Raw genomic sequence first — 23,814 nt, 5'->3', positions numbered from 1 at the left:
ATGTGATTAGGAAAGAAATACTAAAGATGTCAGCATGACCGAGCAAGGAGTTCTGCTGAAATCCAAGCTGGCCTCAGAGAGGAAATGGTACACGTGTGCTTCCTTGTGCGTTTATGCACACAAATACACAGGAAGAGAGCTGGCAGGGCGTGTGTGCAGTGCAGGCAATGAATTGGTGGTAAATGTTTCACAGCCAGTCGTGGAGAGGAGAGCCCTGATTTTTAGTGATTGACAGTTTCAATGGTATAAATGTTCCTAGCATGGCTGCCTGCAAGCTACCAAGTTGAGATCAATGAATGCAGAATTGGGAAGAGATACACGGAGCTACGTCTCACCAGTCAGAACCCACAGGTTTCCAGCAACGCTCGCTTTCAGAAAACCTCACAGCTTCTCACACTCAACTGCATCTAAGGCTGTGGATCCCAGAATCCATCCCTCTCTCCCAAACATAAGCGTTCATTGCACCCTGATCCTCTACCCCTGTGTCAAGTTCATCACTCACCACAACCCACAGCAGTTCTGGAACTGTAGCTGTCCCTGCTCTCCCAAGTCTACACAATGGTTGGCAAGACCACTTGTTTATTCAGAAAGTACCAACAGGATGCCACAGGCTTGTCAGGGAGCCGCACTGTGCCTACAGGTTTGGCAAACACTTACCAAAAGAAAGTGCTGAGCTGGCAAGGAGAGGAGGGGAGGGGATGAGAGGAAGGGGGAGAAGGAGGGGAAGGAAAGGCAGGAGGGGAGGGAAGAGGAGGAGAGACCCTCACCTTTGTTGGCCCTGGAGCACCTGTGCCCTTTGGCAGGCAAGTGGCTGCCTGGTTCTTTGGCACTTGAGTGTCTCTCTTCCTCATCCTACAGGAAACCCTCTCTTATTAGCCTCCAGGGAGGGTTTCCTTTTGAAAACACCACCCTCAGATTCTTCTCCTCTGGAATCCTATGTCCTGGAGCCAGGCGGGGCCAGATCCACACGGGGCTTCGGCTTGGGGGCTTCAGAGTTTATGTCCTGGAGGGCGGGCAGAACTTCTTTAAGGAAAAGAACACAACATTACAATTACAATGTGACCTGGACCAGGGCCTTTAGAAGGGGCTTCTGCAGAGGGTCCCTGAATCTGAAGCTTTATTTGCTTCCAGTAAACACACCCCTGGAGTCAGACTACACTCGGAAGGAAATTGGTTGTTTGCCTAGCAACAGTGGAACGTCCTGTGTGTGTGTGTGTGTGTTTTCTTTTGGATGAGGAAGAAGCTTTAGAATCCTGTTCCCACTTAAGAGTTCTGCTTTCAAGACTGATGATGGAGGACATTATCCACCTGCTTGTGAAGAAGCCATTTAATTCCCCATCCGTCCTGCAGGACCGTGTGGTATGGAACAGACCAGCTATGCCGGGAAAGCTGCTCCAAGAGAACCTTCTTAGCCCTAGAAAGCCTGACACCAGACTCACTGCAGACGACAAGGGACCTCTAGTGGCAATAGTGAAGGCCACATCACTGTCACCTCCTTCCTGGTCTCTGAAAGCTTACCTAACCGCCATTAACTCCAGGCCAGCTGTTCCTACAGCTGGAGGAAGCTGAGGATACAAAAACCCACTGACGGTTTCCCACTCGCTATCAGTGTGGAGGCAGAGACTTTGCGGCATGGGGCATAGGTTCTGGAAGCTCACACACTCGGGTTACCATCTTTATCATCCTCACCCCCAGGCCCATAAGCCTTGGTGGCCCCACCTGTAAATCAGTGACAATCCCAGGCATCTGCTAGCTGGATGGGAGGATGAGTGACAGAACCTGGTGATGGGGACGCAGAGTTCTCTTACTCCTCCCAGCCAATCAAAAATCCATCATGGCAAAGACAGAAGGAGCCTGGAGGGTAGATCCGAGGGAGTTCTGTTTTTGATGTAGGTGGGTTGTGGAGGGTAGGATAACATTTTAGTATGTTCAGGTTAAGAGACCATCTTCCCAGGAACATACCTGGATGTATCTTCAGGTGCTTGCACACACAAACGCACACATTTTCGTCAACAATTTCAGCAGTTTCTCAGGCAGTTTAAAGATCATCCACAGTGGTTCAAGAAGCCAAATTAAGAAACTCTAGGCCGGCGCCGCGGCTCACTAGGCTAATCCTCCGCCTAGAACCGCACACCGGGTTCTAGTCCAGGTTGGGGCACCGGGTTCTGTCCCAGTTGCCCCTCTTCCAGGCCAGCTCTCTGCTGTGGCCAGGGAGTGCAGTGGAGGATGGCCCAAGTGCTTGGGCCCTGCACCCCATGGGAGACCAGGAGAAGCACCTGGCTCCTGCCATCGGATCAGCGCGGTGCAACGGCCACAGCGCTCCAGCCGCGGCGGCCATTGGAGGGTGAACCAACGGCAAAGGAAGACCTTTCTCTCTGTCTCTCTCTCTCACTGTCCACTCTGCCTGTCAAAAAAAAAAAAGAAAGAAAGAAAGAAAGAAAGAAACTCTAAATTAGGACGTTTAGAAAAGGGCATTTGCTGTGTGGCAGCCAGGAATCTTCAGTGGATCCTGATGCCTGCTCTGCCACTAAACAGCTGTTTCCCTTTGGACAAATCGCATTCTCCTTTCTGAACTTCATTTTCTCACCTGTTTTAAAAAGCAAGGGTTGGGGCCGGTGCTGTGGAGTAGTGAATAGGGCCTCCGCTTGCAGTGCTGGCATCCCACATGGGTGCTGGTTTGAGTCCCAGCTGCTCCACTTCTGATCCCGCTCTCTGCTATGGCCTGGGAAAGCAGAAGAAGACGGCCCAAATCTTAGGACCCCTGTACCTACGTGGGAGACTGGAATGAAACTCCTGGCTCCAGCCTAACCCAGCCCTGGCCATGGCAGCCAGTTGGGAGTGAACCAGCAGATGGAAGATCTCTCTCTCTCTCTCTCCCCTTCTTCCTGCCACCCGCTCCCCCGAACTCTGCCTTTCAAATAAATAAATCTTGAAAAAGCAAATAAAAAGCAAGGGTTAGATAGATGGAGAACTGCCAAATGCAAGACAGGATGCCTGGTTAAATTTGAATTTCAGAGAAACAAGGCTTTTTTTTCTTTAACATGAGTATATTCCAAACCCTGACTTTGTCATGAACTATAGTTAGCACAGGACATACTTATATTAAGAAGGATTCATTATTTAGCTGAACTTCACACCGGATGGCCTGTATTTCTATTGCTTACACCTGGCAACCCTTTCAGATCTTGAGGTCTAAGATTTCTGGTGGTGGAGGAACCCTAACATCAGGAGATTGGAAGTTAGAGAATCACTGAAGCTATTTAAGGCAGACGCTCTGAGGTCCCGTGAGCAACTTTAGTTGGTCTGGATGATGCCGTTTTGAATTCCGGATTGAAACAGCAAAACACCTGGAATTTATCTCCAAGTGGGCATCCTGCCCGTTTTTCCCTTAGGCCAAAGTTTCTTAAGTGCCCACCACGCACTTGGCACTGAGCTGAATTCTTCCCCTTAGCAGAAGGCTTTCACCTTCATCACCTTGGCCAATGCGTGGTTCTGTAGTCTGTGGTTTACAAAGGGAGATCACCACCCACTGTCAGAGTTACTTGGAAGGACTGCTGCTGCTGTTTGAAGATTTACTTATTTGAAAGGCAGAATGGCAGACAGAAGGAGAGACAGAGATCTTTCATCTGCTGTACACTTTGAAAACACCTACAATAGCCAGGGCTGAGTCAGGCTGAAGCCAGGAGCCCAGAACTCCATTAGGGTCTCCCACATGAGTGACAGGGACCCATGTCCTTGGGCCATCATCTGCTGCCTTCCCAGGTACGTTAGCAGGGAGCTGGATCAGAAGTGGAAGAGCCAGTACTTAAACCAGCGCTCTGATAAATGATGTAGGTGTCCCAAGCAGTGGCTTAACCGTCTGCGCCACAGCACCCAACCCAGGAGGCTTGGTAAAGACGAGCTTTCTGAGTCTCCTCAGACACGATGAGAAAAAAGTGCCAGGAGACTTCCCGATGTGAGTCGCAGCCTTCTGTTACTTTCCCAGAAGCGCCTGGGCATGGACGATGTGCAGCAGATGGGTCTGTATCCCCCAGGAATTTTCAGACTCAAGGCTGCCTCTCTTCTCTTCTTCTGGGCCCAAGCTACTTGTGGACGCTTTGGAATGTTGGACTCTTGGTAATATGGCATCCAACCAGACAAACTAATTGGGCTTAATGGTTAACTTCATAGGATGAAATACTTAAGGGAAAATGATTTCTCAGCTGGGGAAGGAAGAAGGTTCCAGGGATTGGCAGGACCTTGGACAAGTCACATCACTTCCTTGACTCTCCAGAAGAGGTGCCATTGCACCATTTCCATGTGAAATCTCTCCCTGCATCTGAGGGCACTCTTCAGGGTTCCTGACCATCATGTTTATCTTTCCACTCTAGAAGGTAAAGACCCTTGAAGGCCAGGAGGTTTACTCATCTAGATATCTCCCAGGGTACCCACTTAACCTGGAAATCAGGGCGCATCATTCACTTTGTAGACCTCATAGCTTTGTGTAGTTATTACAGTTAGTGTCCACAGATGGCAGTAGAGTGACTTGACAAGCCATCTTTTCCTAACTCAAGACAAGGGCACTGTATGGCTTGGAAGGAACTGGTATCCCCAGTACTTGCAATATTTAGCACATAGTAGATACTCAATAAACATCTACCAACTACATTTTAGCCATTAACAATATAAAATATAAAATATTAAAATAATAATACAATTAAGATATCTATATCCCTATCTAGATTGAGTAAATGTTAACATTTGCTGTATTTGTGTGTGTGCGCGCACGCCTTTATTTTTGCCGAATCTTTTGAAAGTTACTTATGATCAATGAGACACTTAACCCCCAAATATCTCAGCAGGCATCCTCCAAGAATGAGGACACTCCCTTCCACAACTACAATACCTAAAGACAATTAACCAGTACTTCCTAATATCATCTAATATCCAGTAATAGCACTTGCTGTCTGTGCCCTGCCCACATCCCCTTGGCCTACATAGAAGTTACCAGCAAACAGTTGCTATAAAGCAGGTGATTTCCTGAGTGTCTTTGCTTGGTCAATCTTAGCCAGCCTGAGAGAGCTGATTGTGAGGAGCATTCCACAGAACTTGCCAGAGGGGCCAGTCTGCAGCAACAGCTGCCCACAGCAGAGACCTGTTCATTAACGCATTCTTCATTAGTTTCCTCCCTTCCAAATCCTGCCTCCTTGTTGTGGTTCTAGGGATCACCTTTAAATAAGTTTTGTCTCAAGATCTGCTTTGCAGGGACTTGGAACCAAGACATGAATGCATTGATCAATCCATTCAGAAATAGTAACAGTAAAGCACATTGATCTCAGACCCATAGGGGAGTAAACTCACAATCTATTTTGCAGATGTTTCGATCCAGCCAATAGGAGCTGCTCTTACTTATGATTCTTACTTGAACAATGTTATGCTTGCCTAGCCTATATTAATAGTAACAGCTATTGCTTACTAATAGCTGCCTGTGTGCAGCTTCCATGCTTCATTTCACCCTCACAATGACTCTTTGGGGAGGGTGCTATTATTGTTCCATTGTATTGATGAAGTAGTTGATGCTCATAGAGGTTAAACAACTTTTCAGCCACTTAGCTAGTAAGAGGCAGATCTCTTGCTATGCCTAACCAGTGTGTCCGTTAGGTGTGGATAACCCTAGCTACCCTTCTAGTCTAGTTTTGTATAAAGGAGAGTGATATTATTTACTTGGAAATAAAATTTGCAGTTAACAGTAACATAAACGTGTTTTTTTACCCATGAAAAGAAAAGGCTATCCTCAATGGCTTGTTCTTGAAAGTGTAATTCAAGGATTCTCCAATCAAATGAGAGCCTTAAGGGGATCAAGTTCTCCCCTGCTGTGCCTGCTTGGAACAGTTTCACCACCGGCTTGTGTCGCAAGTGGTTGGCCACACCTTTCCTGCACTATTTAATTTGTGTGGAATCTGCTAGTGCGTTTGACTATTGTGAAAGGCAAACCCCTCCTTGGACGTGTCCTATCACAATCTGCAGACTATCAGATTATCACGGCACAGTCATCTAACTTGAGAACAGCAGTATTCGGTGAGACGTGCTACAAACTGCGGCACAAGTGGAGGCTTCCTTGCAACAACACATCCCTGTTCGTAATACCTGGCCCCACCTAGTGACCCAGGCACTCATGAAAACTTACATGGGAGGCAGATGTCCTCCTAGTTATGTCTTCCCTAAGAATCCATAAAGAGAAACAGACTTTGAACCCAGTTTATCTCAACGACATGACCCTACTGTCATAAAGTACTCAAATTCGAGTATTATAAAGGAAAGTACCAGGGAAAGCATTCAGGCCTCCCAGACCGAGGAACAGTGGGCCAAGGAACTCAGCTCCTCCAAGCTCTGTGGGTGAGTGTAAAACTGTCTCCTCTAGCAGGTAGAGAGTCATGAAAACTATAAGCAAGTCAAGTGAGGGGCGTGCGTTTGGAAAAGTTGCCGTCTTGGTGGAGTGGAAGGAAAGAGAAGAACTCAATTCTCCCCATTAATAGGGTAGCAAGAGGCACACGCTCTCTTTTTATTGAGCACCTACTGGGGAAAGTGCTTGAGAAAACTCTGTTAATGACCAAATTCTGAAATCTGCAATCTATGGAAATCTTTTTGACAAAAATTTAAAATTGTGAAAGAATCCATATTCATACTAATTGCACCTTATTTAAAAAATGATGTAAGCTTACCAGCCAGAAAGGCTGAGCCTGGCAGGAATGGAACTTGCTCTTGTCAGGACAGGCTTGGCACAGGAGAATAGGAGGAGGTATGTTCCAGCTCTTGAAAAGTAGCATTTGTGTCAAGGGGGAAAAAAAATCTCCCAAGTTACTAATATCTATGGAATGGCCAGGGACTAGAGGGGTTACAGGAGCTTCTTTTTGCTGTTGTTTAATTTTTGTTTATTTATTTGATAGGCAGTGAGATGGATAGAGAGAGAGGGAGAGTGCACCTTCATTCTCTGGTTCTCTCCTCCAGGGCAACAGTAGGGAGAGAGCCAGGGCCAAAGCTGGGAGCTGGGAGCTGGGAATTCAATGTGTATTTCCCACGTGGTGGCAGGAACCCAACAACTTGCCTCCCGGTATCTGCATTAGCAAGGGAGCTGAAACCAGGAGCCAGAGCTGAGTATTGAACCCAGGTGCTCCAATAGAGGATGCAGGTGTCTGAACTGCTAAGCCAGACGTCTGCCCCAGCAGCTTCTAAAGAGGGAGAGTAGTAATCCAGGCTGTCGGGTGGTTGAGAGTCAGTCTTGGGAGTCCTGGATTCAAATCCTAGCCCTGACATGTGCTGTCTTTGGGATCCAGGGCAAACGACCTCATCTCTCTCAGCCTTTAGAAACCACATCTGAGGGAGGTTGTGGAGGCTGCTTGTGACTGAAATCACGGTAAAGTGTTCAGCACGGTGGCTGCTGCCTGGAAAGCATCCTGCAAGCGTCTCTACAATATTTGGAACAGTTCTTTTGAAAAGCAGTAATGAGCCGGCGCCGCGGCTCAATAGGCTAATCCTCCGCCTAGCGGCGCCAGCACACTGGGTTCTAGTCCCGGTCGGGGCGCCGGATTCTGTCCCGGTTGCCCCTCTTCCAGGCCAGCCCTCTGCTGTGGCCAGGGAGTGCAGTGGAGGATGGCCCAGGTGCTTGGGCCCTGCACCCCATGGGAGACCAGGAAAAGCACCTGGCTCCTGGCTCCTGCCATCGGATCAGCGCGGTGCGCCGGCCGCAGCGCGCCGGCCACGGCGGCCATTGGAGGGTGAACCAAAGGCAAAGGAAGACCTTTCTCTGTCTCTCTCTCTCACTGTCCACTCTGCCTGTCAAAAATAAAAAAAAATAAAAAAAAAGAAAAGCAGTAATGAATGTGTTTTTTTCCCCAGATGGAAGGAGAGCACCTTAGGGAGAGAGATGGTAGGACACCTTTATCATTTACTGTTGTTATTCCACCCTGGGTCAGTGGAAGGAGTGCTATGAGGGGGAAAGAAATGGAGGGGTAGGGGGAATGCAAACAGATGAGCTTTTAAAACTAGAGGCTGCATTTCCACTGAATCTCAGTTCTAAGTGTATATCATTTGAATCTGTGGGATTTGGAATAATCTCAAAAACTCTCTGTTATCGGAGGACAACATTACAAAAATGACCCAAGAGGCTTTCCAAACAAGAATTAGTTTGTTCAGTAGGGACCATGAAGAAAGTTTCCTTTCTCTTTTTGGCTAAAACAACATTTTATCAATTTCTCTAAGGAAGACTGCCTTTTTTTTTTTTTTTTTTTTTTTTTTTGACAGGCAGAGTGGACAGTGAGAGAGAGAGACAGAGAGAAAGGTCTTCCTTTTGCCGTTGGTTCACCCTCCAATGGCCGCTGCGGCAGGAGCCAGGTGCTTCTCCTGGTTTCCCATGGGGTTCAGGGCCCAAGCACCTGGGCCATCCTCCACTGCACTCCCGGGCCACAGCAGAGAGCTGGCCTGGAAGGGGGGCAACCAGGACAGAATCCGGCGCCCCGAATGGGACTAGAACCCGGTGTGCCAGCGCCGCAAGGCAGAGGATTAGCCTAGTGAGCCACGGCACCGGCCAGGAAGACTGCTTTTATCTTCTCTGGGACTGCCCTAATGCTGCCCTATATCTCATAGCCTATTTCCTTGTGGTTTTCTTCTTGTTGACTTAAAAACACTCCTTAATGCTAAAGGTCCTTTGAACACCACCAGATGAGGGTTGTTTAATTAAAAACTAGAGGTAGCACCATCATAGCTGGGCTGATTCATCTGTTTTTTTTGTTTTTTTGTTTTTTTTAATGCATAAAGACAGGAGGAATGTTCAGAAGCTCCTCGTAGACCAAAGTACAGAAGCAGTTACACTCTTTTCCCTCGGTAGATCAATTTGAATTCATTAAAGATGGCCTGGACAAGCACCAGTCTGTTGCGAGTGTGCACATTTCTCCTCTTACTGATTTTGTTTCTGCCACGTGAGATGATGAGTAAGTGAACATTCTTTTTTGGCCTCTTTTTAGATAAGCCTTAGATTAAAAAAGTAATCAGGGGGCATTGGGTACATCCTTAAATTCCAAATTGGAACAACAACACAGTTGGTAGGATTCAAAGGATAGGGGTCAGAAAACAGAATACAAAATTTAGTGAGAAAATAGAAGTTTCATGGTTCTGCATGTACAAGGCAGGGGAAAGTATTCTGTTTTCTCCAGAACCACAAACAGACGTTTCCCGCATTTTAATGTGTTCCGTTACGAATCCCACCCCCACTCTTCTGTTGGTTCGAACACACCACTTAGCTGGAAATTTTTCCTGCGTTCGCTCCCACCCCAACCTGGGAGTGATTTCCTCTCCCCCAGATTTGAAAAGTAATACACAGTCATTGTGGAAGTAGGCAATCTACAGAACAATAAGGAAAAGAGTAATCCCCTTCCAAGTCCCCTCACGCAGAGGTAACTACTCAACATTTCAGTGTGTATTCTTCCAGATTTTTAAGAAAATGCTAGGCAACAATTCCATTACTGATACTAGAAGTTTATACTTTTAGAAAGAAAAGGTACTGGGATTACAGAATACACAAGTCTTAGCAAATGTCACCTGGGAGGCAGGTTTTTGCCAGCTAAAGTTCTTCTGTAGCTTTCATTACTTGAATCAGAAAAACAAAAACTGAAATTCCACTACACTATTATGAATGGATTTCTAAAAGTCAGAGGTAAGAAAAATCCTGCCACACCTCTTAACTATCCACTCCATAAAATCTTGCCTTCTTGCAAACCACAGCTACTTAACATCTTTTTGTTTTACTACACTGGCAAAACTTCAGAAGGCAAGACACAATTTGTCTAAAATCCTATCATCTAACCAGAAAACTGCTTTCAAATCAGTTTTTGCCTATTGGATTATTATTAAATTTTATTATTATTAATCAGTTCTGATCCATATTCAATTGATAGAGATATAATTTATATTCTGCCTTTTCAGCTAATGTTATATCTTAAATATTTTCCCCATTTGCTGTAGTCTTTTCTTTTTATTTCTACTTTCCAATCCCTGGCATTCCTACTTCCAACCTCTTAAAGAATACACATTCAGTCTGGTAAGTATTTTTCCACTTTTTTTTCTCTATTTTTACATTTTATTGATCTATCTACTTGAGAGGCAGACAGAGAGAGCTCCCATTGCGTGGTTCATCCCCCAAAAGCCCACAACAGCCAGGGCTTGACCAGGCTGAAGCCAGGGGTCAGTAAGTTAATACAGATTTTCTGTGTGGGTGGCAAGGATTCAACTGTTCAAGCCATCACCTGCTGCCCAAGGGAGAACATTAGCAGAAATCTAATTGGAAATAGAAACAGGACTCAAACCCAGGTACCCCAATATGGGGTGCAAACATCCGAACCAGCAGGTGGGTCAAACGCCCACCTGTCTATTTTTATAAATCTTATTCTCTACATATAAGCCCAAGCCTTTCCCTCAGAATTTATATTTAAGCAACCTGAAAGCTTAAAAAAAAAAAAAAAAAAAAAAAAAAAAAAAAAACCCTGATGTCCAAGTTGCATTCATGTCAGCTAATGAATGTCTGGGGTCGAGAACCAGTCATATTTCTTTTTGAAAGCTATCCAGGGGATTCCAATGTACAGCAAAATTTGGTAACTAGTATTTTAACTTTTTTAAAAAAGGTTAATAATTGTGGGATATTTTCCTTATAAATCATATAGATCAATATGACTGTGAGTTGTTGTAGTTACGTAGCATAACTCATTTAATCAATCCCCGCTAGGGAATGGACCTCTAGGTGCCTCCCTCTGTGTGTCTTAATAGTTTCTCCCCATACTCCCAGGTTCTGTCTTAACTGTGAATGGTAAGACTGAGGACTTCACGCTGGATACTCAGCCTGGTGCCCTGGAATCTCTGGAATGTGCTGTGCAGAACCACATTGAGGCTGAAGAACTTCTCTGGTACCGAAACGAGGGGAGAGTGGATTTGCAAGCAGGAAACAAAATCAACTCCAGCTCTGTCTGCGTCTCTTCCATCACTGAAAGTGACGACGGAGTCAGCTTCACCTGCAGGCTGCAGAGGAATCAGACTGTGTCCATCTCTGTGGTGCTGAACGTTACTTGTGAGTAAGGGGCAAGGAGCTGCTGGCCAGCCAGTCACGTCCGACCTCGGAAAGTCACTGTTCGCTTTTAGCTCTTGCTGTTGACACATTGCTCCGTCGGTGCTCCCACAACAAAGCACAGAAGTGCTTACTTATTTCCTCACACCGTGAGCAGTGATTAGCCGCAACTTCTAAGTTGCCAACCTCATCTGCAATTTTATTTTCGTTTTTAAAGTTAAAAATGAAATTGTTCACTTCTTCCTAAATGAATCGGCTATTCGTGTTTTGTTGTTGTTGTTGACAGGCAGAGTGGACAGTGAGCGAGAGAGAGAGAGAAAGGTCTTCCTTTGCTGTTGGTTCACCCTCCAATGGCCGCCGCGGCTGGTGCACCGCGCTGATCCGATGGCAGGAGCCAGGAGCCAGGTACTTCTCCTGGTCTCCCATGGGGTGCAGGGCCCAAGCACTTGGGCCATCCTCCACTGCACTCCCAGGCCACAGCAGAGAGCTGGCCTGGAGGAGGTGCAACCAGGACAGAATCCGGCGCCTCAACCGGGACTAGAACCTGGAGTGCCGGCGCTGCAAGGCAAAGGATTAGCCTGTTGAGCCACGGCGCCGGCCTTCTTTCTTGTAAAATACCTGCTCCTGCTCATGTCCTTTATCAAGTTTTCTATTTACTGGGCTATTTGTTTTTTTTTTTTTTTTTGGGTTAATTTGTAAGGATATTGTAAATTGAGGAAATTAGCTGTTATTTAGGATTCTAAGTATTTCTCTTACCTGTTTTGATTTAATTTTTATTTAAAATTTATTAAATGCTTGCTCAATTTTTATTCATTATTTGAGAGGCAGACAGAGTGTGAGAGAGAGAGAGAGAGTGTGTGTGTGTGTACTTCTATCTGCTGGTTCACCCCCTAAATGCCTACAATAGTCAGGGCTGGGGAAGCTCAAAACCAGGAGCTGGGAACTCAGGCCAGGTCTCCTGCCTGGCTGCCAGAAACCCAGCTACTTAGGTGATCACTGTGGCATCCCAAGGTCTGCACCAGCGGGAAACTGGAATCAGCAGCCAGAGCTGTTTTGGATCTGGGTATTGTGATATGGGATCCAGCAAGTTAACAAGGCTAAATCCCTGCTCCTATTTCTGAAATTTTAAGTTATTATTTTTGTCATACTGGAATTTTAAGCACTTTGATATTTTAAATTACAAATATTTTTAAAATAAATCTTTATTTTTTGAAAGATTTATTTATTTATTTGAAAGTCAGAGTTACACAGAAAAAGAAGGAGAGAGAGAGAGAGAAGGAGAGAGAGAGAGAGAGAGAGAGAGAGAGAGAGAGAATGAGAGGTCTTCCATCTGCTGGTTCACTCCCCAAATGGCCACAATGGCTGGAGTTGGGCCGATCTGAAGCCAGGAGCCAGGAGTTTCTTCTGGGTCTCCCACGCAGATGCAGGGGCCCAAGGACTTGGGCCATCTTCTACTGGTTTCCCAGGCCATAGCAGAGAGTTGGACTGGAAGTGGAGCAGCCAGGACTTGAACCGGTACCCATATGGGATGCTGGTACTGCAGGCAGTGGCTTTACCTGCTATGTCATAGCATTGGCCCCAATATTTTAAATTACTATCTCTCCTTCTGTTTCCTAACTTTTGTGTTCTATTTAGAAGGTTCTTCATTAGGTGATCCTTTAATTACCTGAAAATCAAAAAGGTGAAATTCATCATTGACTGGGTTTTTTTTTTTTAAGATTTTAATTTATTTATTTGACAGAGTTATAGACAGTGAGAGAGAGAGAGAGAGAGAGAGAGAGAGAAAGGTCTTCCTTCCGTTGGCTCACTCCCCAAATGGCAGCCACGGCCGGAGCTGCACTGACCCGAAGCCAGGAGCCAGGTGCTTCTTCCTGGTCTCCCATGCGGGTGCAGGGACCCAAGCACTTGGGCCATCCTCCACTACCTTCCCCGGCCACAGCAGAGAGCCGGACTGGAAGAGGAGCAACCGGGACCAGAACCTGGAGCCCATATGGGATGCCGGCGCCGCAGGTGGAGGACTAACATAGTGTGCCATGGCACCGGCCTCTTGACTGGGTTCTAAGTATTGGTAGCTCGTTGGTGGGACTACATGGCGTTTGCAGACCATCAGATGGTCCTGTGTCAAATGTCAAGTGATTGTGTGAGCTGTTTGGGTAGAAACCTGGTTCTGCACCAGGGAGGTGTGCACGGTGTGGTGAGGGGCGAGGTGGGGTAGGATGGTGGTGTGGTATGATTTGGTATACAGAGCTCTTGGCTTGGAACCTGGTCCTAAAAGTCGAAACCATTTGAGCCCAGGGAGCTCAGCCAACTTCCCTGTGAAAACTTGAGGCTGTTGCTCCTGAGGCACGGCGTGGAGAAGCTGCCGAGGAGCCCAGCTCTGCAGAACATTGGCGCCCTGCAGGCTGAGCTTCTAGAGGGAATTACTCGCGTGTTCCCAAGCAAAGGAGCTTTGTGCTTCATTTTCAATGACTTTATAAAATGTGAGTTTTAGCAAGTCCGTCTGACTACCTGGTAGAATACAGACTATCAGAGGGCCGCAGAGGTCTTGTACAAAGGCAGGTGAGGAAACTGAGGCCCACACTTGGAGCTGAGAACAGAGCCCCAGCTCCCAGGCTCCTGGTTTAGTGTTCTCCCCACTGTACCTTCTTAAGGGAGATATGGCAGAAACGCCAGTAATGTGATTGGTTGGCTTAATGGATTGTTTTGTTTTCCAGCCTCAATCTGCTATTGAAATCACCTTTACAGCAAGCTCTTAAACATCATTCTTGCTAAGCACATGGAAGGGTATACATACTCATGTGGATCCAATTGGTCAGTAACTCAGCAGTAATGGTAACTGACAGAAACACATCAATTAATAGACAAGAATGAGCTTATAAACGGGATGAGTATTATGTACAATCCAAGTGAAGTATTATTCATGTTGTAAAGAACAAAGCAAAAATAAACTAAATGGAAGCTTCATGCTATGCTGCTTGGGGGAGGGCATAGACAAGCAGGTTCTCTTGCTGACTGTTGCTAAAGGTAGAAACTAGACCATCTGTTTCATGTCCTATCAAAATCCAAAGTGTGCCTACTGCATGACCCTCATTTCTCCTAGATGTTAACCTTGGAGAAATGCATGCCACGTGCATGTGCATGCAAGGGTGTGTATTTTAGCAGTGTGTGATATTGTTTAAATAAAACAGCCTAACGCTCATCAAACTAAAGTGATCAAAGAGTCACATAATAAATGATCGCACTCTAGAGAATGAGATAAATATTTATGGTTCAATGTGGATACATCTCAAAAATAGCCAGATTATTGAGGGAATGAGGTCTTTTATGTAAACTCTTCCTGTGCTCCTCAAACAATACCATATATTTCTGATCGAGAACATATACTCTATGTACAGAAAGCTTAAAAAACGAAAAAGACCTGGAAGAATTTGCTGCAGTCTCATAGCAGTGTGAATCACCAGAAATTCAGGAAGTAGCCAGGCTGTAGCCAAAGAACTTGATTTGAACTTTACTGATTTTTAAAAAAGGGTCTATTCAAGTACACCTGCTGCAATTAAACATCAATTTTAAATCATTAAAGGGAGCAATGAATAGGATCTGTCCACAAGTGTAACTGTCTGCTGGTGACTGTGTCCTCTCCCAGCAGCTTCCTGCATATCTGAGTACCATAGAGCATCCTCGGTGGGAACGGGTGCAGAATTCAAGCTCATTCCAAAGAGCAACAAAATGTCACTCTTCTGGGAAAGTTATTAATAGCGCAGCCTACTCAGGGTCTAATTATTCAGTGTGCAGATTACACAAACTCCTCTCTTCCTCTGTCTCCACCTCTCTCCCCCCTCTCCCTCCCCACCCTGCAACCATTTTATTACTCTTCTGCACCTTTGCAGGCAAACACAAGGGATGTAGAGAAGAGAGGAAGCCAGCTCAGCCATTTCTCCCCCGCCACGTTGGAAAGCGTTGGTGGAGCTGAGGGTTGGAATTATTTGGTGAGGATCAGTGTGTTTGACTGTCCATGGGTCCTACCACTGTCCGTATCGTGGAGGGAGTGGGTAGCTGTTTGCATGAAGGGGAGCAAGGGACCCACTCACCTTCAAAGATGAGAGTTGCCACAATTAGGAAACCTTGTGCAAGGGGGAAATCATTCACTGATGAAATGTTAGTGTGCCTTGGTAAATAGGCGGCCAGGGAAAATGTGACTGGATAAAATGCCAAACTAGAGGGTGTGAGTGGCCCTCCACCGGCACAAGGATAATAGTAGCTGGCACTATGGTTGATTCTCTACCAGGATTTTCTGGTTTAATCCTCAGGTATTACCCCATTTTTTAGATCAGGATACCGAGCACGTGGCAAGTAGATAACTGTCTCAAAGGCATCTAAGTGGTGTAGATGAAATTAGGGCTAACAGCAACGCCTGCTTTCCTGCTATTGTGCTCTTGTAGTTAATTTTACTTTATTAATTCTCAGAGATCAAGGACCCCAGGCTCATAGTCTTGGGAAGTATTACAAATTGCCTCCTTGGGTGTTAATTGTTAAATTAACAACGGGAGTCGTTGTGCACTTCCCATGCAGGACCTCTGTCCTCGATAAGTTGTATTATGAGAATTAACTGTAAAACTTGTTCTCAAATTGTGTGTGTGTGTGTGTGTGTGTGTCTAAATTGTTGAAATCTTTACCTAGTATAGTTGGTCTTCTGTGTATGAAATTAACTGAAAATGAATCTTAATGGAGAATGGGACTGAGAGAGGGAGGAGGAGTTGGGGTGGGAGTGGGCATGGGAGCGCGGGTATGGTGGGAAGAATCACTATATTCCTAAAGTTGTACTTACGAAATCTTAAATATAAAATGTTTCTTTAGAAAAAAAAAAAAAGAAAAAAATCGCCTCCTTGGTACAGATTCATTGTCATATCTATTATGTTCACAACTATGTGCTGTTTCCCGGTTTGTCTTCACCACCACACTGAAAGTTCTAGGAGCTTTGGGATCAGATGTGCTATTTACCCTTTCCTGCCTAGCTCCCAGCCCAGGGCCTGGCGCACAGTAGGCACTCAATACTTTTCTGTCCAGTGAATGAAAGACTCGTGCCAATGGCAAATTAGTCAAATGACCCATCCGAACAAAATGGACTGGAGGCAGGTCTTGAATGTGGACAGTGGACTGCCGCTGTGCTCTAACCCAGCCTGAACCTTTGCCTCTTGCAGTCGCTCCTCTCCTAAGTGGAAATGACTTCCAAACAGTGGAGGAAAACAGTGACGTGAACTTGGTCTGTAATGTGAAATCCAACCCTCAGGCCCAGATGATGTGGTACAAAGAAGACAGCATCATTAACTTAGAGAAAGACCATCACCGGGTCCAACAGACGAGTGAGTCTCTTCAGCTGTCAATCAGCAAAGTCAAGAAATCTGACAATGGAACCTACCGCTGTGTCGCAACTTCACCTCTGAAAATGGAGACCAAGGACTTTCACCTGGTTGTTAAAGGTAACTGTCTTTGACACTCAGTACAGTACAAAACTTAGAATAGATGTTCTGTGTATTTTCACTGACAACAAATGATGATGACCATTATGATTAGTAGCTAGGGTTTTCTTTGGATAATTATCCCTACCCCAAGAAATTTCTACTAAGAATTCTACTTTTTGGATAAATATGTCCATTCCACATAGGATACTCCTTCTGTTCTTAAGATTTGTTTCCAATTTTAGTATATGTGCTGCCGAAGCAAGCACAAGATTTGTTTTTTATTTGAAAAGCGGAGAGAGAAAGAAGTCTTCCATCTACTGGTTCATTCCCCAAATGGCTGCAATAGTCAGGGCTGGGCCAGGCTGAAGCCAGAGCCAGGGACTCCATCTGGGTCTCCCACATGGGTGGGAGGAGCTGAAGGACTTGGGCTGTCTGCTGCTGCTTCCCCAGGTGCATTTGCAGGAAGCTGGATTGGAAGCAGGTGGACTGGGACTCCAACCAGCACTCAGATATAGGATGTGGGTGTTGCAAATATCAGCTTAACTTGCTGTAAGCAATACCAGCACCTGGACACTGCTTTTTGACCCAAGAACCTTTTCTAGAATCAAATGTAGAAAGCAACTCTGGTTGGCTTTTAGAGAACAGAGCTTTCATGAATTTTCCTGGGTACTAAGGTGTGTAGGAACTGAACTTCTGAGTTCACAGCCTAATCACAAACAGGAGTCAGATGTTAGGGGAGAAAGATGCAGATTAAATACCAAAATAGATCTCTAAAATTGCTCTTAACTCTGAAATTCTAGCCTGTAGCCTAATCAGATGAGGGCCTGGAAGAAACTAAGGAAAAAAAGATCTTTTTCTTGGCTTCAGATTTCCTCTCTCCAGGTTTACCACCTCTGTAATGACAGAAAACAAATGAGGCTCTGAGCGTTTTTCCCTTCTCATGTTTCCAGTTCATGCAGAAAGAGAAAGGCGAGATACCTGGGTAGCAGTTGCAGAATACACTCATGCACACATGGCCTGGGCCTGGGCCAGTACCGGCAGAGCAGCCAAACAAGCTGAGGCTCTCGTATCTTGTTAGAACAGTACTCACTTTGTCATTGCCTCCGGTACCCACTCATCACTATGCTTGCCAGTCCACAGGAAGCCAGCTGAACCCCTGTCAGAAGTGCTGGATGGTGGGACCATGGGCCATCCTGTTTTCTCCCCTTCAGAGGGGTCTGGGACATGAAGAGAGAGTCTTATGGGGAAGAAGAGGCACTGTTGGTTGAATGCCCATCGCTGTGATTTCTGGCATGTTCTGCAATTCATCCTGCAGAGCATTGACAGCTTGCCCAGGGGCTGCTTGCCTTAAAAGCCAAACCCACAAATATCCCAAGTACTTAGGGGACAGAGCAATGGAGGGGGCACCCTGTGCAAGCCTGAGGCTTTTCACCTCCTTTTCACACCAGGAAAGTGTGGTGAGGTAGGCTCTCCTGCCATGCCATCCTGATTGGCTGGAAGAGTGCACTTGGAGACTGGGGAGTCCTATTACCCCTCTTGGTTAAGGAGAAATCATAACTGCTCTATGTTACACAAAAAAAGCAATTGTGTGGCAATCAGCAATTGTGGCAATCAGCACATTGCCTTTTAGGTGGGCAGAAACTTGTTTTGGGTGGAGCTCTTCCAAACCAACTTGTTTTTCTGATTTCTCCTGGCTTTGTTACTTCCTGGACTGTTGGCTGCCTTCATGACATCAGCGCTCTGCTGCTGGTGCTCAGGCAGAGTGCCAAGCTTCCCACGAGCCTCTCCCAGCCTCGCTGCTCAGTGGGATTGCCTCCAAATGAGGCCACGCAGAGCTGGAAATGACATCATGGATCTTTCCTGAGCATACAAGTTAGCCCATGTGTTGAAATTAGTGAATAAGGTGGTCGGAGTGGGGGTGGCTACCAGGTCTGATTAAAAATAAGCACATGGCCAGCGCTGTGGCTCAATAGGCTAATCCTCCACCTTGCGGCGCCAGCACACCGGGTTCTAGTCCCAGTCGGGGCGCCGGATTCTGTCCCGGTTGCCCCTCTTCCAGGCCAGCTCTCTGCTGTGGCCCGGGGTGCAGTGGAGGATGGCCCAAGTGCTTGTGCCCTGCACCCCATGGGAGACCAGGAGAAGCACCTGGCTCCTGCCATCGGATCAGCGCGGTGCGCCAGCCGCAGCGCGCTGGCCGCAGCAGCCATTGGAGGGTGAACCACCGGCAAAGGAAGACCTTTCTCTCTGTCTCTCTCTCTCTCTCACTGTCCACTCTGCCTGTCAAAATAAATAAATAAATAAATAAAATTTAAAAAAATAAGCAAGCAAAACAGGACAAGAGGAGCCGTGCAGTTCGTTACATTTGTCAAAGTCACTTTCAACACAAACTTGGACTCCAGAGTGAGCCAGTGGTTCAGACAGCTTATTTCAGCTTGTTTATGGATGGAGATCCAGGGCTTTAGCAAAAGAGGGCTCATGGAGCAAAACTTCTCCAAAGGGTTGGCATGACCCACTTCTTTGCAGGAATCGCTTTGAGGAACAGCGTAGACAGAGAAGAAATGTAGGCTGTTCATTGTCCCCGACTATCCTGAGTAGGAGCTGCACACAAAATGATTTCAAGGCAATTGACTGGTGTGTTGTATAGATATGGGGGATGAATTCTATTCCATAATCTTGAAGCATTACAGGGCTTGAGCTTTGAAGTTAGATTGATTCAAAGAGGCTCCTCTTGGCCTTTTCCCCCTTGTATGACCCTGTCTTCGTCAAACAACTCATCTCGTCTTTAAGTTTTATATGTTTCTGTCCCCAACACCAGAATAGGAACTCCATGAAGGCAGAGGAGGCTTCTGGGTCTGTCCTGTGGTTTGCAAGGCTGACCACAGTGCCTCACGCCCATCAGTCACTCAGTAAATATCTATGTCTGTTCCTCAACCCGCACACTTGGTGGTTCACGCCTTATTTCCTTTAAATTCTCAAATGGTATCTAAGCCGTGATAGCAGCCCGTTGCTCCCTTCCTTCAGTGGCATCAGATCCCAGGTAAGGTCGTTGAAAAACTTATGGTGTGGGTCAGGTGTTGTGGCACAATGAGTTAAGCCTCTGCTGGGAGACCTGCATCCCACATCCAAGTGCCGGTTTCGGTCCAGGCTCCTCGGCTAGGCTGAGTGCCCGCCCACCATGCAGCCCCCTTCCCTGACGTCTTCTCATCTGCTTAAGGCACCATCACAATACAGGTACCAGGGACTCCACTGCTCCTCAGCCCTGTAGACGCCTCTCTCCTGCTCAGTTGAGAAAGCTCTGCCCCCTTTTTCTTGCTGCTTTCACAACCTTCCTCCCTCTCTTTCCCTGTCTGGGACGTCTCCTAATATCTTTCAGGCTTTTCGAAAGATAAGAAAAATACATTGACTCTGGCCTACTTCTGGTTTCTCTGCCACAGAACTTGTGGATGAAGAAAGCATCCATGGCCTGCTGACTTGCTTTGGGGGAGCTATTCGTATTAGAACTTAGTCTTCCGCGAAGGAGTAAATTGAAAAACTGCCTCTGCCAGTGACTGGTTCTGTATCTTTGGACAAGTAGCCTAATCTGTCAGCCCCTAACTTCTCACCTGTAAAATGGGACAATAATACCTACCTTTTGGGGTTGTGTCGCTCCCCCTCTTTGTGGAGGAACGACACTAAACCCTGCCTAGGCTTCATATCCGAGTCACGGCACCATTATGTCGCTCCCCCTCTTCGTGGAGGAACGACACTAAACCCTGCCTAGGCTTCATATCCGAGTCACGGCACCATTATGTCGCTCCCCCTCTTCGCGGAGGAACGACACAGGACCCTGCGCTGTTCTTTCGTCTGCTCGGCCCTCCCCGGGTTTGCTGCTGGTTCTTCCCGGGTTGGCTACTATCCCTTCCACCTCCGTGGAAGGGCAGTTCCCCCTGGCCACATTCCCCACTTCCGCAGGGGAGCGGCACACCGCCGGCCGGCTCTTCTCGGGGGCTGCACAGGTGTTCCTTCAGCTAGATGTTCCCCTTAGATGTTCCTGGTGCATGCCGGCTCTCTCCTCCTTTATAGTCCTCCTCCGCCAATCCTAACTCGGCTGCCCACATGCCGAGTACGCTGCTCTCCAATCAGGAGCAAGTCCTACAGTTTATTGGTTGAACTGGAGGCAGCTGTGCGGAAGCTGTTTACTTCTCTCCCAGCGCCATATTGTGGGAGAGCAGATGCATAGAATAAGTCTTAATTCCAGTAACTCAGTCTAGTCCGGTTTGCTCCCCACAGGGTTGTTGGGAGCACTTAGTTAAAGAAGATGACACAGAGGCCAGTGTCGTGACGCAGTAGGTTAATCTTCTGCCTGCAGCGCTGGCATCCCATATGGGCGCCAGTTCCAGTCCCGGCTGCCCCTCTTCCAATCTATCTCTCTGCTATGGCCCAGGAAGGCAGTGGAAGATGGCTCAAGTCGTTGGGCCCCTGTACCTGCATGGGAGACCAGGAAGAAGCACCTGCCTCCTGGCTTTGGATCGGCGCAGCTCTGACCATTGCAGCCATTTGGGGAGTGAACCAGCAGAAGGAAGACCTTTCTCTCTGTCTCTCCCTCTAACTGTCTATAACTCTACCTCTCAGATAAATAAATAAAATCTTTTAAAAAAAATGACACAAATACAGGTAGAGTGCAAGGTACTGTGTCTGGGACAGAGTAGAAACAAGTAAGTTAGAAGCATATACATATTTATTCCTTTTCTCTTGTTTGTCATTTCCAACAGATAAAACGACGAGAGTACCAATAGAACCCATTATTGCTGCCTGTGTTGTGGTCTTTCTGACCTTGTGCTTTGGAGTTATTGCTAGAAGAAACAAGATATTGAAGGTATCTGAGTATTCTAAGCTATTTAGGTTAAAAGTCACCTAAATGAAGGCAGAAACATGCTGTATAAATAACTTGCACTGGGAGTCATTCTCGGGCAAAGTTGAGCCTGATCTCAATGGTGGGAGCTAAAATGGAATCACTCAAGGGAATAAAACTTGCACATATATTATGAGTACAGCTTCACACAGAATAGAAGCACATATGGTCATGGCCTGAATGAAAATAGCTGTGGTGGTAGGGGTAGGGAGCTGGGGCTGATGTTTAATTCCTTGTGCATTTCCCTTTATTGGTGCTGTGGTGCCTGTGGATCAACAAATAACTGTAGGGTGGGACCATCTGCTCTGGACTTGGACACCTGCATGCTCTGCTCCTGACGCGGCCACGTGCCCCAGCTGCAGTGGGCTGGTGTTTGGATTGCTGAGCGGCTAGCCTTGCTGGCCAGCATGATTCAGAATAGGGACATGCACAGGTTAACGCCGTGCCCTTGACTCTGCCATTAGCCCCAGGGCCAAAGGAGGGCAGAGATGGCAGGGACAAAGATGTCCCAGGCTGAGCTCCCCACTCAGCAAGGGGCACTCGCTCTGAAACACATCACCCGATGTTATTCAGGCAACAGAGCCTCCCGAGGAGAAACCCTGCCTTCTTTTCCAGTACAGAGCCATGTTTTTCACATAAGAAGGAAATAGCCAACTGCCCACGAATCCTGGAAGCATCCTGACTCAGAGTTATATCTTCCCTAAGATCAGTGAAAACTATTCATGTGGCCAAAGAAATGAGATCTGAGCCAATGCCTGTCCCTCAGCCACCTCGGTGCATTTGGAATGTTTATCCACAGGCCTTGGAAGATCCAGTAAACTCATTGGCCTTGTTCTGCTTGTTTTCAGCTCTTCCTAAAGGAGAAGGACTCTCAGAAGGAAACAGCTCTGTGAGTACTCTGGCTGGTGTCATTTCTATAACAGTGGGGCGCAGCAGTGTGCGTTACAAAGCCTATTCCAGGCAAACTCCTCCAGAGATGGGAGGTCCTGGAAGGTGAAGGGGTTCAGAGGAGAACGCAAGGCAGAGGAAAATCGGTCTCCACTTTGGAGAAAGACAGGTTGGAAGGTTGCCCGGAACTGAGAACACCTTTGGTCTCACGCCCACTCTCTAAGCCAGTTTGTCTAATGCTTGTGCAACTGCATTGCCACACAATGCAAACAACTGAGAGGGCCTGCCCTGGGGGAAGCCGGGCGGGCGCACCCTCCCTCACAACAAGGTCAGGAGCCACATTCCTCCTCTGGAATCCCGCCTGCTCTTTGCAGCTCCCTTTAATCAGTCAGGCTCCAGCACATGGGAAGTGCGCCCTGTTGGAGCCTCCAAGAAGACAGAGATCTGTAAACTACAGTGCCTAGCGGCAGCAAGAACAAAGGCGCTCTGTCAGAGAGTGTGGATCTGGTCCTGAATTGTCTTCCTTATTGCTACAATCATCATGACAATTAATTTCTTGGTTCATTTCAGATGAGAAGGCTGAGCTGCCATCTAATACAAGAAGAGTATGACATCAAGAGCACAATGTGTATAGTCCCATCTGTATTTGTTGCTATGATTAAATTCATTCCTGTCAAATTGTCAGAGGTTACGAACAAGCGCGTTTCACTAATCACTTCCCAGTGGTTGTTATGACTAACTTGGTATACGCATGGAACGTTTTTATGGAGATAGATGCTCGGAATGAAAGATTTCCTTACCTCTTCTCCTTGAAGTATCTATTAATGAACTGAGATTGTTCCAAAGAGATTGGTAACCATTTACTATTTGGTATGGACTTTTCTAGGTAGAAGACTCACAGACATTGGGGTTTCACAAATCTGTGCAATTTCCTCCCAAAACAGAGGAGGGGACAACACAGAGTGATCAACTTTTTAAATTACCAAGAAGGCAAAAAAATAAATAAATCAACCAATTATCCTCCACTCCCACTGTCATTTCATAAAAGAAATGTTCTCGGACTAAAAAAAGAAGGTGGGATAGAAACTCCAGATATAAGGCACTTCTTTGGAATAAATTTAGAATCATGAAAAACTGCGCATATGTCCTTATTTTTCTCCTCTCATTGTGGTTGACGTGGTCAGGAGATTGGTGAGCTCTGTGCACGGTGAATGTGCGTGAGGCAGGGGAGGTGAGCTGGCCAGGATGTTCCCCCTGAGTAGCCTTTGCCACTTTCTCACAGTCACTTGCACAGCTCTTTCTGTATTGATTATGAGTCAGCTTCTACTCTTCTCGCGAATCTCTATGTTAAGCTGCAGCTCGCACCGTTCGTCTGTGACTTTCCCTCTCTCCCTTCTTTCTTCCTTCTTCCCCAATGAGAGCCCCTGCTTCTCTTTCCCACACAACTGGGATGAGTTGCGGAGAAAGGCAGCCCTGGCCAGAACTAC

At 46.7% G+C, this 23,814-nt stretch overlaps 1 protein-coding gene and 1 long non-coding RNA gene across 3 annotated transcripts in view; one reads left to right on the top strand and one right to left on the bottom strand.

Moving 5' to 3' along the window:
• The window catches only part of LOC103351491 (uncharacterized), a 7,547-nt gene extending 6,399 nt beyond the window's left edge, over positions 1-1,148 (bottom strand). Inside the window, exon 1 of the long non-coding RNA XR_007911254.2 lies at positions 768-1,148. This is a non-coding gene — a long non-coding RNA (uncharacterized lncRNA). The remainder of the gene's footprint in view (positions 1-767) is intronic.
• A 5,116-nt stretch (positions 1,149-6,264) lies between these two features.
• TMIGD1 (transmembrane and immunoglobulin domain containing 1) lies at positions 6,265-23,465 on the top strand. Of its 2 annotated transcripts, none has more exons than XM_008270952.4 (7): positions 6,265-6,375; positions 8,794-8,966; positions 10,814-11,092; positions 16,288-16,566; positions 21,300-21,403; positions 22,288-22,328; positions 22,898-23,465. In XM_008270952.4, the coding sequence occupies exons 2-7, from the start codon at positions 8,885-8,887 to the stop codon at positions 22,899-22,901; spliced, it is 789 nt and encodes a 262-aa protein (XP_008269174.1). In that variant the 5' UTR covers positions 6,265-6,375; positions 8,794-8,884; the 3' UTR covers positions 22,902-23,465. The 2 variants fall into 2 exon arrangements, with proteins under 2 accessions (XP_008269174.1, XP_069917266.1); XM_070061165.1 differs by having other exon boundaries at positions 6,291-6,375; positions 8,864-8,966.
• The last annotated feature ends 349 nt before the right edge of the window (positions 23,466-23,814 follow it).

Source organism: Oryctolagus cuniculus, chromosome 17, assembly GCF_964237555.1.
Source record: "Oryctolagus cuniculus chromosome 17, mOryCun1.1, whole genome shotgun sequence".
Lineage (NCBI taxonomy): Eukaryota > Metazoa > Chordata > Mammalia > Lagomorpha > Leporidae > Oryctolagus > Oryctolagus cuniculus.
The sequence above is the reverse complement of the archived record's forward strand: the minus strand, read 5'-3'. Positions and strand labels throughout refer to the sequence as shown.

Coding starts and splice junctions, on each gene's coding strand:
- TMIGD1 (XM_008270952.4), top strand. CDS start 8,885: ATGGCCTGGACAAGCACCAGTCTGTTGCGAGTGTGCACATTTCTCCTC. Junction 11,093..16,287: donor TGTGGTGCTGAACGTTACTT/GTGAGTAAGGGG, acceptor TGCCTCTTGCAG/TCGCTCCTCTCCTAAGTGGA. Junction 16,567..21,299: donor CTTTCACCTGGTTGTTAAAG/GTAACTGTCTTT, acceptor CATTTCCAACAG/ATAAAACGACGAGAGTACCA.